Below are 16,236 nucleotides of genomic sequence, written 5' to 3'. Positions count from 1 at the left end.
GGCATCAACAACTTTAGTTACTGAAAGGGGTGAAGACTCCTTTACCCAACGCTTCAAGCTCATTTCTCCATCAAACATGTCATCTGTAGGTTTCTTTCTTGTGAAAGTTTCCATCAGCAAAATACCATAACTATACACATCGCCTCTTGTAGAAACAATTCCTCCCGATGCATACTCTATTATATTGTAACATAACAACTATTCGTGAGAACATAATTATATATTCCAAAGATATAAAGTGCTAAAATCAATATTCTACCAAGAAGATATAGTTATTTGTACGTGTATGCATGAGTTAATGATAGACATGTAAGTTCTAGTTGTAAACTAAAAACATCACCTGGTGCCATATACCCAATAGTAGCGAGAGTCATGGTTCGCATCATAGAATCCCCATCACCTAACAGTTTCACAATGCCAAAATCAGCAACATGTGCAACCATATCTTCATCTAATAAGATATTGCTTGGCTTCAAATCGCAATGAACAATAGGTGTTGAATAACCATAATGAAGGTATTCCAGTGCCGATGCGACATCAATCATTATATTTAGTCTTTGTAAGATACTCAAACAACGATCTGGAGAATACAACCACTTCTCTAGGTTTCCATTAGGCATGTATTCCAATATTAAAGCTTTGAAGTCAATGCTACTGCATGCATTGATGATCTTAATAAGATTCCGATGACGAATATTGTGTAGTACTCCACACTCTATATCAAAACTTTTGGATGCCCCTTCTACTACCAAGTTGAAAACTTTTATTGCAACTATCATTCCATCTGAGAGGGTCCCTTTGTACACTGATCCGAAGCTCCCTTTACCAAGTAAGTTGCTTGTGTTGAACCCTTCTGTTGCTTGTATTAGTTCATGTTGGGAAATTCTTCTCCATGTTGCTAGTGGTATTAAGTTTGCCTCCACTGGAAGTTTTGCATTCTTTTTTTGGCGTCTTGTCCATACTACTACAAGAGCAACTACAATCAATGTTAACCCAATTGCTGGTAATACATACTTTAGCATAGAAGCTGCTACAGTGCTTTTTGGTCGAGAAACACCTTCTTTACATGGGGGAACTTGTAGTTGGGGAGCACCACAAAGTCCATCATTTGACATAAATGATGCAGCGGAGAAGTGTGCAAATGGTCCTCCTATAGGAATTTTTCCTTGCAGTCTATTGAAAGAGACATTTAGATATTTGAGGTGTAAAAGTGCTTCTAAGGACTTTGGAATCTCTCCAGATAAATTGTTATTCGAAAGATCCAAGAATTCCACGCTTACCAATTCACTAAAAGATTTAGGAATTGTGCCTTCTAATCGATTGTTTGCCAATGAGAGATTAGCTATATCTTCGAGGCCACCAATTGTTGTTGGGATATCGCCAGATAGTTGATTTTTTGATAAATCTAATACTCTCAAGACCTTCAAATGTCCCATCTCTAATGAGAGAGAGCCATTCAGAGAATTTGTTGACAAGTTAATAGTTAAGATATCTGTAAGTTTCCACAAACTCAAGGGAATCGTAGAAGTTAATTGGTTGAGGTTCAAGTAAAGACGTCTTAAAGAAGTCATATTACTTACACATGTAGGAATCGATCCAGAAAGCTCATTATCACCTAAATACAACTCAAACAAGCTCTTTAAATGACAAAGATCAATTGGGATGGGACCTTGGAGTCTATTATTATCGAGTCTCAAAGCTTGAAGCTTGTGCAATCTTCCCACATCAGTTGGAATAGGGCCAGCCAAATCATTGAACCGTAGTGACAAAAGTATCAAGTTGCTTAAATTTCCTATATCACTCGGAATACTGCCCTTAATATTGCAATCATCTATGAAAAGTTGTTGAAGAGAAGTTGGAAGATTTCCAATGGAATCAAGAAGGATGCTATTTTGTAGATTACCTGACAATCCTAACAGTGTTAGATATGTCAGATTAGATAGAGAAGAGAAAAGGTTGAACTCTGGAGTAGAAGATTCAATAGTCAAATTATTGTATCCTACGTTGAGCCTCTGGAGGAGCCTTAAGTTACCAAGTTCTTTAGGAATTAAGCCTGAGAATGAGTTGTCAAACAGATCTAAGAGATTGAGTTGTGAAGCATTCGAGAGAGAGCTGGGAATTGTGCCACTTAGTTGATTTCCCCATAGATAAAGTTCCTGGAGATTTGGAAGGAAGAAGCCTACATCTGATGGAAGATTGCCTGACAAGTTATTGGAAAGCATTGAAATTACTTGTATTGTTGAGATATTAAAGATCTCAAATGGAATTGGACCAGTAAAGTTGTTGAAACCGATATTGAAGATCTCAATTTTTTGTAGATTACCAATTTCACTTGGTATTTCACCTGGCACAATACGAACAACTATGCATTATTATTCCAAAAAAAAAAAAGTGCTTTAAATGAAACGTGCGTACAAGTGAACAAGTGTCTAATAAACCAACAGAAACTTCAAATTAAAATCTAATTAATAAATAAGCCACTATGCCCACTATCCTCCTTTCACATGGTCAAACGTGCGTACAAGTGAACAAGTGTCTAATAAACCAACAGAAACTTCAAATTAAAATCTAATTAATAAATAAGTCACTATGCTCACTATCCTCCTTTCACATGGTCAGTTGTCCACCTTGTCAGTTGAGCCTCTATTTTATTAGTTGAGCTATGTGGACAATCTTGTTATTTGTTCTTAGTGTGAGCCGTGAATATAATATTTTGTAAGTTTTAAATTTAATTTTGCAAAAAAAAGAGGAGTACAGGAGAAAGAAAAGAAAAGAAAAGAAAAAAAAAAAACCGTACAAGTTTAGTTAGTATGTTGAATTAACTAGTTTTGTTTTCACTAGCACATTACACAAAATGCATGACAAAACAATGATGGTGGCATTTATTGTTGTCCAAAGCAAGTTTTAAGAAGGCAATATTGCCCAAAAAGTTAAGCTTAACTTTGTTAAGCGGGTGTGGATTTAGGAAGCAATGACCATATGCATAATGCATGGCAAGCTAATATATTGTGTTGTCAATGAGCCCTAATGTATCTTTTCCTTCTATATTTCTTTATACATTTAAATCCTTAAGTACATATATAGCCATGCGATTGAGATATGAATCCACGCACAAAAATAGAGCAACATGATTAATACTTTCAGTTTTTTACTAGTGTGTATATATATATATATATATAGCCTTGAGATATGAATTCACCCTTTTCCAAGGTAAAAAATTATTTTGTACTTTTAATTGAATGGTACCCCATTTGAGGCAAGTAAAAGGCAGATGCCATCCATATAATCAAACAAAAACATACCTCCAAAGTTGTTGTAAGAAAGCCGTAACTGCTTGAGCATGGTTAGGTTTCCAATTCCTAGAAGTACCCTTCCTATAAATTTATTTTGGAACAAAGCTAAAATTTGCAGTTGTTTGCACTTGAATAATGTGGGTGGGATAGTACCTGCAGAACAATTCCCATTTAGAAACAAATACAAAAACTTCTGAAGTGACTAAAAGCTAAAAGAATACTAGACATACCTCCAAAGATGTTGTTGCCAAGGTTTAACTCTTTGAGCATGATTAAGTTTCCAATTTCCAAAGGTAAACTTCCACTGAAATTATTACCTCTTAGGTTAATGACTTGCAGTGACGACATGTTGGAAACATTGGAAGGCATCGGACCAGAAAGCAAGTTTTCTCTGAGATCAATTCCTTGCAAGTTGTATATGTTGAAGATGGAGGATGGAATGGAGCCCGAAAGTTGATTATAACTAAGATTAATTATTTGCAATGAAGATATGTTAGATAAAGATGGTGGAATAGTCCCTGAGAATCTGTTACCATATAGAGACAAAGTTTGAAGTTTGGATAACAATCCCATCCCTGATGGTATTTTTTCGTTGAAGTTATTGAATCCAAAGGATAAGTGTTGCAACCGGTAAAGATAAGACAACTCGTTAGGCAGAGAACCATGAAAACTATTGTTTTCAATGTTTAGACTAACAAGAAATGAAAGGTTTCCAATGTGTGGAGGAATGGTTCCTACAAGATCCATGTAAGAAAGGTTTAATGCAATGACTCGACGATGGCTGGAACCACAAGTGATACCAACCCAGTTGCAAATAGAGGAGCTGGTGGACCAGTTGTTTGTCAAAACATTGTAGGGGTCATGAGAAATTTGAGCTTTTAAAGCAAGAAGAGCATATTGATCGGTGGTAATGTTGGGAAGAGTTGCAATAACTAAGCTTGCCATGTAAAATTGCACCGCGAGAAGTGACACGCCAAGGAGGAATAGGAAACAAGTTCTCTCCATGATTAGTGTATGTAGGTCGAGGCGTGGGGATTAGTGCGAGTTCAAGTGAGACTATATATATACACACAAGGAGATCGCAGAATAAAAAAGAAAAAAGGAATGATAACCCAAGTCGCCAACATGTAAAACCATATCTTCATCGAGCAAGATTTTACTTGGCTTGAGAACGCCTAGCACAGCGGTGTAGAAATTATAATAGACATGATGAAGACATTCCAAGTTAATGTCAATGGTGAAATCCAATCTTTCAAGGTCGACATTAAGAAAATTGGTGGTGTGAGAATACGACCACTTTTCCAAACTCCAATTAAGAAAATTGGCAGCAAATGCCAAATAGTGAGGTTGTCATGACAAAATTTCAGGCATTTCTTGGCAATTTATTCTTGGAAACTTGATATTAATTACTAATTAATTAAAAATACTCGGACACTTGACAGCAACATTAATCGTCACATCTTTGGTGAATATGTGCTAAATTCGAGGCTACATGTTCTCTTATTTCACTAGATGAATTTAAAATATAAATAATCTCTATTTATAATTTTATACCCAGGGAAATTGAAAGAATACAAAATGGTATTCAATTTTGATTTGATTTTTATCAATAAAAATCAATGTTAATATATTCACATAATATCAAATCTCATACAATATATTCTTACGTCTACATGATTGCTCGTACATTTTCTCTCGAACTTGCAGCCCTTACAATCTATCTTAATAGCCCTCCAAATGCAATAGCTATTGTAATAGATCCGACTTACATGCTGTTATTAAAATAACAGCATATATGCTGTAGTTGAATCAACGGTTAAGATTGAATTTTAAAGTTGACTTACTTTTAAAAGCATTTAATAGGAGAGAAAAAATGAAAATAGATTTTAAGAAATTTAATCTTAACTATCGATTAAAGTACATCAATACATCATACATGCTGTTATTTTAATAACAGCATGTAAGCCAAATCCATTTGTAACACTCTAACTTTTAATATTATTTCCTTCACTCTTTCCTTTTCTTCTTCTGTTCCCTTATTTTTCTACATACATCAAATCTCTTTCTTGTGCTCTTGTCTCCTTCTCGTAAATTCTCTTACCAAAAAGCCATCCACTTACTTTTATTCTTTCAAAATTAGTCTTCTTAACCCCTTAAACCACAAAAGACTCATTACCAATTTTTGTGGTTTAATACTATCATCAATGGAAAAAAATCCAAATCTTATAATCTAGGATCACCAGTTAAAATCCATAATGATTAATATTAATTTATTCCTAAATAATTGTTTTCTTCAAAATTAATATATAAGAAATAATTTTGGAGTATTACTCACTGCCACTTAGGAACAAGTTTACCAAAATGCTCAAAACTAATCCGACATATATGGATGCATCAGTTTTCTCAAGTGATTGAGAGAGATTGCCAAAGGAGGTGGCACAGAGGTCATATAGTGGGATTATGTGTTGTGTCTCAAAATTTCAAATGTATGCAGTTTCTGAAAGAACCTCCACATAATATTCATCAAATTATTATTTCACAAGCGAAACAATTAGAGTTGTCATTAACTACGAAGGATCTTTGGTACGTAACCATTCAATAGAAGTAGTAGTAAGTTATAATTCTAGGTAAAATACAATTTAGGTCCTTCAATTATCCGTCCGATGCAATTATGTCTCTTTTAATTATCAATTCTGACACTTTAATCGCTAAAAGTTTTCAAAATGATTGTTTGAAAGTTTAGTAAAGGAAAAGGAGAGCATTTTTGGTCTTTTTATTAGAAGATATTTAAGGGACTGTTATTTCAAAAAAAAAAAAAAAAAAACCAAGTGAATTACAGCTTAAAGATATTTAAAAAAGAAAAAAAGACAAGAAAGAAAAGCAAAGCACGGAAATGGGATTTTGTCAATGAAAGGAGATATTTGTCAAAGGGAGCTTAAATGCAAGCGAATCACACCATTAAATGGTGGTGTGATAATGACCACAAAAGTCTGTGGAACTGGCTGGAAACCATCTAAATTTCAAATTTCAAACCAAAATTTTGAGAAATTGCAAAACCAAACTACCACAAAGTCCAGACCATTTTCTTTCTTTCTATTTTATTTTCCCACACTCTTCTTCATCTCTCTCTCTTAAAGTACCACAAAGTCAATACATCTCGTGGGACCTGATAATCGTGGGCCATCCATAAAATCAAATCAAAGAGCTAATCTGCTACAGACCGGATGACCTTTTCCTTACTGTCAAAATTAAGGCTACGTAAAATATTTTTAGTCAAAAATTGTTTAAAGTTTTTTTTTGGGTGGAAATATGGTTTTGTCTATGCGTTTTTCTATGGGTGTGGGGTGTATCTTTTTTCTGTCTTTAATTTCCTGCATTTGGTATCACGTTTTTTATATGTTTTTTGCTACAGTATGTTTAATAGAATCATTGAAATCGTTGTAAGAACATTCATAATAAAGAGCTAAATGTTACTTTTATCTAAAATAACCAATTAGATTTGTTAAAAACTTTTTACATTAGCCCAAAAAAAAAAAATACAAAATAAATATTTGATTGAAAGAGCAAAAAAAAAAAAAAAGGATTAAATGCATTTAAGGTACCTGTGCTTTGAACCGAAATCAAACAGATACCTCGGCTTTCAAAAATATCACAAATGATACATGTAGTTAGCAAATTAACCGATTTGGTACTTTCGTCGAAATTCCATTAATTTTTTTAATAGAGCGCCACATCACCTTACATGTGGCGTGGTACCTATGATTTCAAAGTACCACATCATATTTTTTTAAAAAAATCAAAATAAAAAATAAAATTAAAAAATTAAAAAATTAAAAAAAAGTAAAACTGGGGTGGCCGAACCACCCGCTCAAAAAACCCCAACCCTTTTTGGCTCTGGTTTGAAGCTATGTGCCACTCTGCTCACCTTCTTTCTCCTCTCCTCGCCTCACTTTCTCCACCTCTCCATGCCCTCGTCTTTGATGTGACTTTGATTTCCTGTGTCATTTCAGTTACTCAAGCCCTACATATCCCTACCTACATCCTCTTCACATCATCAGTCAGGATGTTATCTTTCTTTTCCTACTTCCCCACCTTTGCATCCAGTGCTACTCACGATTCTGCTCAAATTCCAGGCCTTACGCCAGTACCCAGATCCTCAATCCCTCCCCTGCTTCTTACCTCAAGGAAGACAGTCCTAAAGTTCCAAAATTAAATGGGATTGTAATCAATTCGTTTGAAGGGCTTGAAGCAAAGTCACTAGAGACTCTTAATGGCAGAAAAGTAATTCAGGGTTTGGCCCTTGGGGTGGCCGAACCACCTCAGGCCAAACGGGGTGGCCGGCGACCCAAACCTATTTTTTTTGTTTTGTTTTGGGTTTTATTTTTTAAAAAAATATATATATAATGTGGTACTTTGAAACCACAGGTACTACGCTATGTGTAAGGTGGTGTAGCGCTCCGTTAAAAAAATTAACAGAATTCTGACGAAAATTCTAAGTGAGTTTATTTGCTAACCACAAGTACCATTTGTAATATTTTTGAAAACTCAGGTATCTGTTTGATTTTGGCTCAAAGCATAGGTACCTTAAATGCATTTAAAAAAAAAAAAAAAATAAAAGCACTTTTTAATAGAGACATTTTATTTTTTATTGTTTCTCTCACTTTTTTTTTTTTTTTCTCAAAACTTTTTTCACTTTTCAAGGGATCACTATGAGAATATTTTTTTCACAATTTTTAATAAAAATATATCTAAATAATATAAATAAAAATATAGCTAATCGAATGTAAGAGACCTTTAAAAATTTATTAGTTAAACTAAATAAAATAAATTTTAAAGAACCATTTTGTATAAAAATTTGACTCCTCCGTTGTGGATGCTCCAAGCCTTTTTGGGTCTATTATTTCTGCTATGGTTCACAGCACAGCCGATGAAATAAAGATTTATCGATGAATAATGATTCCTAAAACAATGAATTTATGGGTAATTTACGAGTAATGCAAGAAGTAGACTTTTTTTTCTCTTTTAACTTTGAAAAATGCTGTAGCTTTCAAACTTGTAATTTATTAAATAAAAAGTTTCAAAAATCAAATCACTTTTAAAGAAAATAAAAACAAAAGTCATACTTCGCAATTTGAATTGACATCTTTCATTAATGATTTAGACCATCCTGTCGCATTGGTGTTTTGCCGATCAAAGTCAAAACTGGCGTCTTTCTTTCGCATTGAATTGTCCGCTTGCAATAAATTTAAACTAGTAAAGAAAGTCATTATGATGATAGTGATGCATCTATCGAGGAATAAAGATCCCAAAGAACGAAGAATTTCGGGGTGATTTACGAGTAATGCATGAAGTAGAGATTTTTTTTTTTTTTTTCTTTTAAAAAAAAAATGATATGATTTTTAAAATTATAATTTAATTTGAGATATATTTTTATTAAAAGGTAGTTTCATTGAATACTCTTGAACTTTCATTTGATTTGACAAATTTTTTAAACTTCAAAATCTCTTAATTTAGTCCATTGAATTTTCAATTACTCTCAATGTGAACTCCTCCGTCAATTTTAACCGTTAAAAATATAGAAAAAGACTAAAATATCCCTGATTTTCATTTTTTTAAAATAAAAAAAAATACATTTTAGAAGTTAGAATTTTATACAAAAGTCAAGGGTATAAACGTCATGCAACGTTTAAAATCTGATGGAGGGGTCTAAATTGAGAGCAATTGAAAGTTCAAGGGACTAAATTAAGAGATTTTGAAGTTTAAAAAAATTTGTCAAATCAAGTGAAAGTTCAGATATTTCCAATGAAGTTACTCTTTTATTAATTTTTCATTAAATGATTTTCAATTCACTTTTAAAGGTAAAAGAACAACGAAAGTCATACTTCTTACTCATAATTCACATCGTCATTAATGATTTGGACCGCCTAGTCACATTGGTTTTTAGTTGATTAAATTCGAAACTGGCAGCTTTCTTTGACATCGAATTCTCCTTGTGGGAACAAATTGGGGCTAGGAAAGAAAGTCTTTATGATGTTATTGGCAGATCTGTCATGGTATAAATATTCCTAAAGCGTGATTTACTTGCAAGGCCTTATTCCAATTTGGACTTATTTGGCAACTATTTGGATGATGTCGCTATTCTTGGACTTAACTATTTGGATCGATGTGGAAAAATTGCATACGAAGTAATGTCCTTCCAAAACCATCATGATTCAACCGATTCTTCAACTGTGGCCCAAAATTATGGTAAATAAGTAAATAAGAAAGGTGTTAATTATGGTAAATAAATAATTAACACTCGTGATTGATGTCTTTCATTAATGATTTGGACCGCGAGGTCGCATTGGTTTTTAGTTGATCAAAGTCGAAACTGGCAGCTTTCTTTGACATCGAATTCTTCCTGTGGCAATAAATTGAGGCCAGGAAAGAAAGTCTTTATGATGTTATTAGCAGATCTATCGTGGAATAAATGTTCCTAAAACGGGGAATTTCAGGTCGATTTACTTGCAAGGCCTTATTCCAATTTGGACTTGTTTGGCAACTATTTGGATGAGCTCGCTATTCTTGGACTTCAACTATTTTGATTGATGTGGAAAAATTACCTAGAAAATAATGTCCTTCCAAAAAACATCATGGTTCAAGCAGTTATTGGGAACTGATGCGGTGTGGTACCCGGGCCAACTGGAGCCTTATGCGGATTAAGCGGCCGACTAAGGCTATAACGCCCCAAAAACTAGCCTTGACCATTTTGGCAGGGTTACTTGCAATTTCTCCAGTTTTGTTAACTGGTAACTAAGTGAATGGATCACCAGTCAAGCATACTCAGAGTAAATGTACTGGAAGGTGAAAATGACAGATCTGAGACATCTAAAAATCATAAGGTATACATGTATTACCATTAATTATAGACTGACAGCTACTAATCTATATGCAGTCATTTTAATCAAACCTGGTATATGCAAAAGAGACTCCTAGCTTCTCTCCTTTAAAAGTCATTTTAAAACAGACAATTTGACAAGCCGCAAATACTACGTAAGCCTAAGATTTAGTAAGTAAATCTCACAGTCGAGTGTGGAATGAGCTCTTGTTATATGTAGAAATAAACATGTATTTTTTGGGAAGCAATTGAGGTGTTGCCTCTATTATTACACTATAAATGTATAGGTGTAATTCCAGCGACAATTGCCTATAAGTTTTAATGTAGAAGACTAATGTTTTAATAGGTTATAACTATCCTACATGGTTTACCGGGATACTACTCTTTCTCAACAAGGTTGACGCTGTTTTGAGAGACCTATAAGACAATACTGGTGCCCTAAATATTACACGTTACCATTCATAACACTAACAGCCCAACCAAGTCTTACCTCGAGTGGCCCACGATACTAATGATGTACGTCATGTAGTGACTCGCTAATTAAACATGGTTGCACCGGTCACGAAACAACCATTGAATGTAAGGCTCATATAACACACATATTTGACTATAAAATCAAGTTTATATAGAGTTTAGATCTAACGCAAAGAGACTCGTTATCGGTGTCAAATTTTCCTTTAGAAGTGTTTTCAAGTCCATACCTAAGGATTTGGGTGAAAACCTTAGGTAAGAGAAGAGAGGAATCGTGTGGGAACGAGAGAAAATGAGCCGAAAATGGTTTAGCTATTTATATGCACCATATCCGAACACGCTTCTCCCATGTCCGCATCGTGTCCGGACACAAAGGGAACATGGAATATTCTGTGCTATGGGTATGCAGCATGTCCGAACATGAAGGGAACGCGTCCACAACCTGTTCGGACATGAAGGGGACATGGAACTTTCTGCCATTTGTGCCTGTAAACTTGTCTGAACACAAAAGGGACAAGGGACAAGGGACTTTCTGTCCAACCTGTCTGGACACGAGTCTGAAAATTAGCTTCTCCTAAGTCTTCTAATTTTTATTTCACTTTCATTATTCAAATTATTCACTTGATTAATCTAATCATGCTTAAAAAATCTTATTAAACATCCCGAGCATTACACTCAAGCATGAATTATAAGTAGTTGTTGAAGTTTTTCCGTTGCGTCTCTATTTTCTATAATTTGATACTTGTAATCAGTTTCTAATGTCTCTAGAGAACGATTTTCAAAGAACTGGTGGTTTCCATTCACATCTTCCAGCAATCGAGTTGTGATTAGTTAGATTTGGTGGGTTTGTAATTGATGTGTTTCTGTAAATTTGTTGGTCATCTATTGTTGGAGTTTTGTCACTGAATGATCACAGGGAGGGATTATTAGGTTTTAGAAATTGGCCCGATTCGGTTTGTCAAAACTTAGAGTTTGTTTTCTTTATGTGTGCTCTGAAGTCTTGTAGTGATTGGTCTTTGTTTTAGCCTTCCTTGTATTTTCGTCGAGAAACTTTCCTGACAGTTTTGGTTAGTAAAATTGGATATCTACTGTGAAATTTCTTCATGACAACATCAGCATTTCGTCATGACGAAATGAACCTTGAAGCTATTGTATCTTTTCATCATGACAACGTCAGCATTCTGTCTTGACAAAATTCTCAATGAAGTTATTGTATCTATTTGTCATGACGACGTTAGCATTCCATCATGACGAAATTGTCAATGAAGCTATTGTATCTTTTCATCATCAAACTGTCCTGACGAAATCTCAAATCTTCAAATTGTCATCATTTAGTCGTGACGAAATCTCAGATCTACAAATTCGTCATCGAACCATCATAACGAAATTCCTCATAAATGAACAGTTCTAAAGCATTTATTGCTCTGTTCATAGAAAGATATAAATAAAGATGTGAGCTCATTTTTCAAGGTTAATCAAGCTATTGGTATTTTCCCTAGATTGGATTCTAGAGGTGTTTCTTGCTTCATTGGTGCTTTGCTTGATTTGGTATTTACAAGTGAAAATGTGTTGAGTTATGACCTTGCCTTCCTTGGAGTTTCTATCTGTATTATGAGAGCTTCATTTCGTATTACAAGAGTCTACCGATTGATCATTGAGGAAATGTATTACAAAGAGATTGTCGAGCTTGGAGGCAAGTGGGTAACTTATTGTCGTACATAGTCTAGATATTTACATCGGGTTGTAAGTTTTCATTGTGTCTATATTCTGGATATATTATTTAGTGATTTTCCAGGTTTGGTAACCCCGTAGTAGTTTTTCCCTTTGATGTGTTCAAATGGTTTTTCACTTTATAAACAAATCTCTGTCTTATGATTGTGATGTGCATATTTTACTGTTTGTCCATTTAGTCGATATTATTGCATGTTTATTGCGTTTGAGAATATTTCATAATTCGTATATTCTTTCAAATCCATTAAGAGTTCTAAAGTCATCCTCATTCACTCAGCTTCTTTTGTTGTTATACCGTAGAAAGGGCTTTCATGAGTGCTCTAAGACCTACCCAAGTCTCATAGGAGGTAGCACCTTCGCACTCATATAGGTGACATCCATCAAAAGTGTGTATAGTGAACACTCCATCCCAATAGGTATTGACTATAGATCTATTAAGAGTCTTAAACTCATCATCAATCACTTTGCATCTTGTATTGTCTTACACCAGACAAAAATTTGCTACAAACTTGTTTGTAGCTAATTCATACAAACTAATCTAATAAAGTGACGTGTCACATAGCTATTAAAAAAAACTTATGCTTCTCATATACTAAGGGACACATGTCACTTTATTAGATTTGCTTATATGCATTAACTACAAACTAGTTTGTAACTAATTTTTGTTTGTCTTACACCATAGGGATGGATTCATCATTATATTCTCATCAAGTTAGTGGATAAACATAAAATGATAGTACCACACCTTGCTCACATGTGATTTCGTTTCCCATTAAACCTCATTCATGGGATCTCCAATCATAAAGGTTGGGTATCAATTACATTGTCTTAATTTGGGTATTAGTCATCCCCTCGATGTTTCTCTCACTAGCCTTATTTCTAGTGGCTCTGTCAAAGGATCTGCAGAGTATCTTTATGACCTCACAAAGTCCATGAATGTTACATCGGTCTTAATAAGTTGTTTCATAATATTGTGCACTTTCTCATTATAAATCTTGCTCTTTGCTCAAGTTATGACAGCTTCACAATCACAATGAATATACAGGTGGAATTGGATTAGCATATAAAGGCAAGTCAATTAATCAATAGGCTCTTTAACCGTTCATCTTTAATTCCTGCCTTTTCCAAGCTATGGCAACCAACTTTGACTCCATAGTAAATCTAGCTAACTGTTTTTTTTTTTTTTTTTTTTTTTTGTTTAAAAAAAAATGAGAACTCAAAAAAAGGTTTATGAAACTCAGGGGTACATGTCCTGTACAAGGCACCAACCCATTATAGAACAACTCAAAAATTTAGAGAAAGTTATGTGGGTGATAAGTTTAGTCAATTTGTGAATTTGGTTAAAAGAGTCTAATTGCACAACGATTCATTATGTTCCTATTTATTTATCCTAAGTGTGGTTAAAACCTTCAGGTACCGTATCGATGCATGCTTTCAATCTCCTTCTATGTTAGTGTTTGTAATACTGGGAGATTGTTATAGTGAATGTGTTTCAAACTTTCTTTTAAATGAGCAATTGGATTTTTAATTTGTATGACCGTTTGGGCATTAACATACATTAAACTTTTTTAATGTTATTAAGACACGTGGTTTAAGAAAATATCAGTTATGACCGTTTGGTTGTTAATGACCAAAAGGTTTTCTTTGGTTTATAATTTAGGTTAAATACTTCAGACCCTCTTGAGGTTTCACAACTTTATTTTTTTTTCCTTGAAGTTTCATTTTTATCACAGGAGGTCCATGTGGTTTTGATAATAGACCAAGTTAGTACTCCGTCAGTTGACCGTTAGTTGACTTAACGGAATTCAATTAAATGTTGACACGTGGCACCTACTTATTATTATTATTTTTTTTAAAATTAAAAAAAAATATTTTCGAAAAAAACAAAAAAAACAAAAAAAATTGGGGGTGGTTTCGGCCACCCCCAAATGGCCAAGGAACCACGCCCAATTTTTTTTTCGAAAATACTTTTTTTAAAAAAAAAAAAATTAAGTAGGTGCCACGTGTCAACATTTGATTGGTCCACGTGAAATTTCGTTAAGTTAACTAACGGTCAATTGACGGAGGACTAACTTGGTCTATTATCAAAACCACAGGGACCTCCTGTGATAAAAATGAAACCCCAAGGGAGAAAAAATAAAATTGTGAAACTCCAAAGGGGTCTGAAGTATTTAACTCTTATAATTTTCCATCGGTCAATTTGATGTTTTTAATCCTTAGAGTTATGACCGCTTGGTATTAAAATTCCTCAAGCTTTTAACAAAGCTTATGTTATCTCTTTCTAACAAAAGAAGCACTTAAATAAGTTATACTTTTCCACATAAAAAAATATTCTATTATTCCCATAAAAACTAGTGCGTTGATTTCTATCATATTCCAACAAATTAGCCGCATGAAATAGTTGAACATTCACCTAGTGTCTCTTATTTTATGCGTTTTTCCTACGAGGCTTTTCATTGAGAAGATTAAAGGGGTTGTTCATTCGGTTGGAAGTGTATCTTTAATGAAGGTAAACGCTATAATCTAACTTTGGGGTGTTGCGTGCCAAGACATTTAATTGCACCGAATTATATACTCCGAAAAGAACAAATTAACATTTAAAGACAACACTCTTGCGTGATTCTATAACATTAATTTTTTTACTCTAATTTTATTCTATTGCATTCTATTTATTTTATTATTATTTTTCGTAGTAAAATCTGATTTCAAGAATATTTTGCACCATCAAAATTATTTCCAAACATAAATCTCTTATAACTTCCATAGAGATGCTAATAATTATTCCTGGAAAGCAAGGAAAGGAAAAATACAACAAAACAGCAATTTCCCCATAACCAACTTAATTATTCTTCAAATATATACTATCATATCTCTTCAGCACATTCATTATTGAAACCAGATGTTTCTTCTTCATGTAGTGGTTATGGACTTTGAGCCCCAGGTAATGAAGGAGGTTCAGTTGGAGGCAGGCAATCCTTGGGAGGTATAGGTTGGTCGCAGAAACGATTTACGCGGCGTAACTCGCGAATTCCCACATGTTTCACTGTACATGTAACAATGTTAAGCAATTGCAATTTTCCCCCTTAACTTTCAATTACGTGTACATGATAAATCCAAAATCATCCTCATACATGGTACTGGTTAGTCTTCTCTATTTAATTTTTATTTTAACATTAATTTCTCACGTTATTGAATATCATAAAATTTTTTGTTGATATGATTAACCTGAACCTCTTGTTCCGTTTTCCAAAGTTATAATATAACTTACAGAAACTTCACAAACCTTTTTGAACTTTTACTCGTCCTCAAAGTTTAAAAACTCTCGATCAATTAAGGGTATCGAATTTTTAATTTCTTTTTATATTACCCAATTCCGTTAGAATTTTTCGTTAAATCTTGTCAAAATACCCCCATTATATATATATATATATATATATATATATATATATATATATTGCAAAGATTTTGCAAATATGTTTTTTATATAAAAAAATAAAAAATAAACGCCTAAATCATTACACTTTTTTAGTTTATTTTTATAATAAAAAATGGATATTTTGAAAATATTGACAAGATTTAACGAAAAATTCTAACGAAATGAAATAATTGAAATTAAGTTCGATACTGAGAGTAAAGGCACCGTATGTTTTCCCTATAATGTGATAGATTAATAGGCTAAAACTTCCGGCAGATAATATCTAATCAACAAATTAAGATTGTGAAAAGTTAAAATATTGTTGAAATGAATGACAAAATTGATATTAGTGTATGCCACATCGGAAAAAAAGACACATGCATGCACGTGTAAAACAAAGGAATATATGTTACAAAAAAAAAAACAAAGGAATATACATATACATTAAT

At 33.5% G+C, this 16,236-nt stretch overlaps 2 protein-coding genes across 2 annotated transcripts in view; one reads left to right on the top strand and one right to left on the bottom strand.

Moving 5' to 3' along the window:
• Positions 1–4,298, bottom strand: part of LOC132173417 (probable LRR receptor-like serine/threonine-protein kinase At3g47570) — a 9,137-nt gene extending 4,839 nt beyond the window's left edge. Inside the window, exons 1-4 of the mRNA XM_059584920.1 lie at positions 3,524–4,298; positions 3,303–3,446; positions 341–2,344; positions 13–176 (exon numbers count right to left, since the gene is read on the bottom strand). Coding sequence (XP_059440903.1) covers positions 13–176; positions 341–2,344; positions 3,303–3,446; positions 3,524–4,298 — 3,087 coding nt within the window. The remainder of the gene's footprint in view (positions 1–12; positions 177–340; positions 2,345–3,302; positions 3,447–3,523) is intronic.
• LOC132175407 (E3 SUMO-protein ligase MMS21) overlaps positions 1–16,236 on the top strand; it is a 53,145-nt gene that overhangs the window by 18,435 nt on the left and 18,474 nt on the right. The gene's annotated exons all lie outside the window — the stretch shown is intronic.

The sequence above is a fragment of the Corylus avellana genome, chromosome ca3, assembly GCF_901000735.1.
Source record: "Corylus avellana chromosome ca3, CavTom2PMs-1.0".
NCBI lineage: Eukaryota > Viridiplantae > Streptophyta > Magnoliopsida > Fagales > Betulaceae > Corylus > Corylus avellana.
Note: the sequence above shows the minus strand (reverse complement) of the source record. Positions and strands in the feature narration are given on the sequence as shown.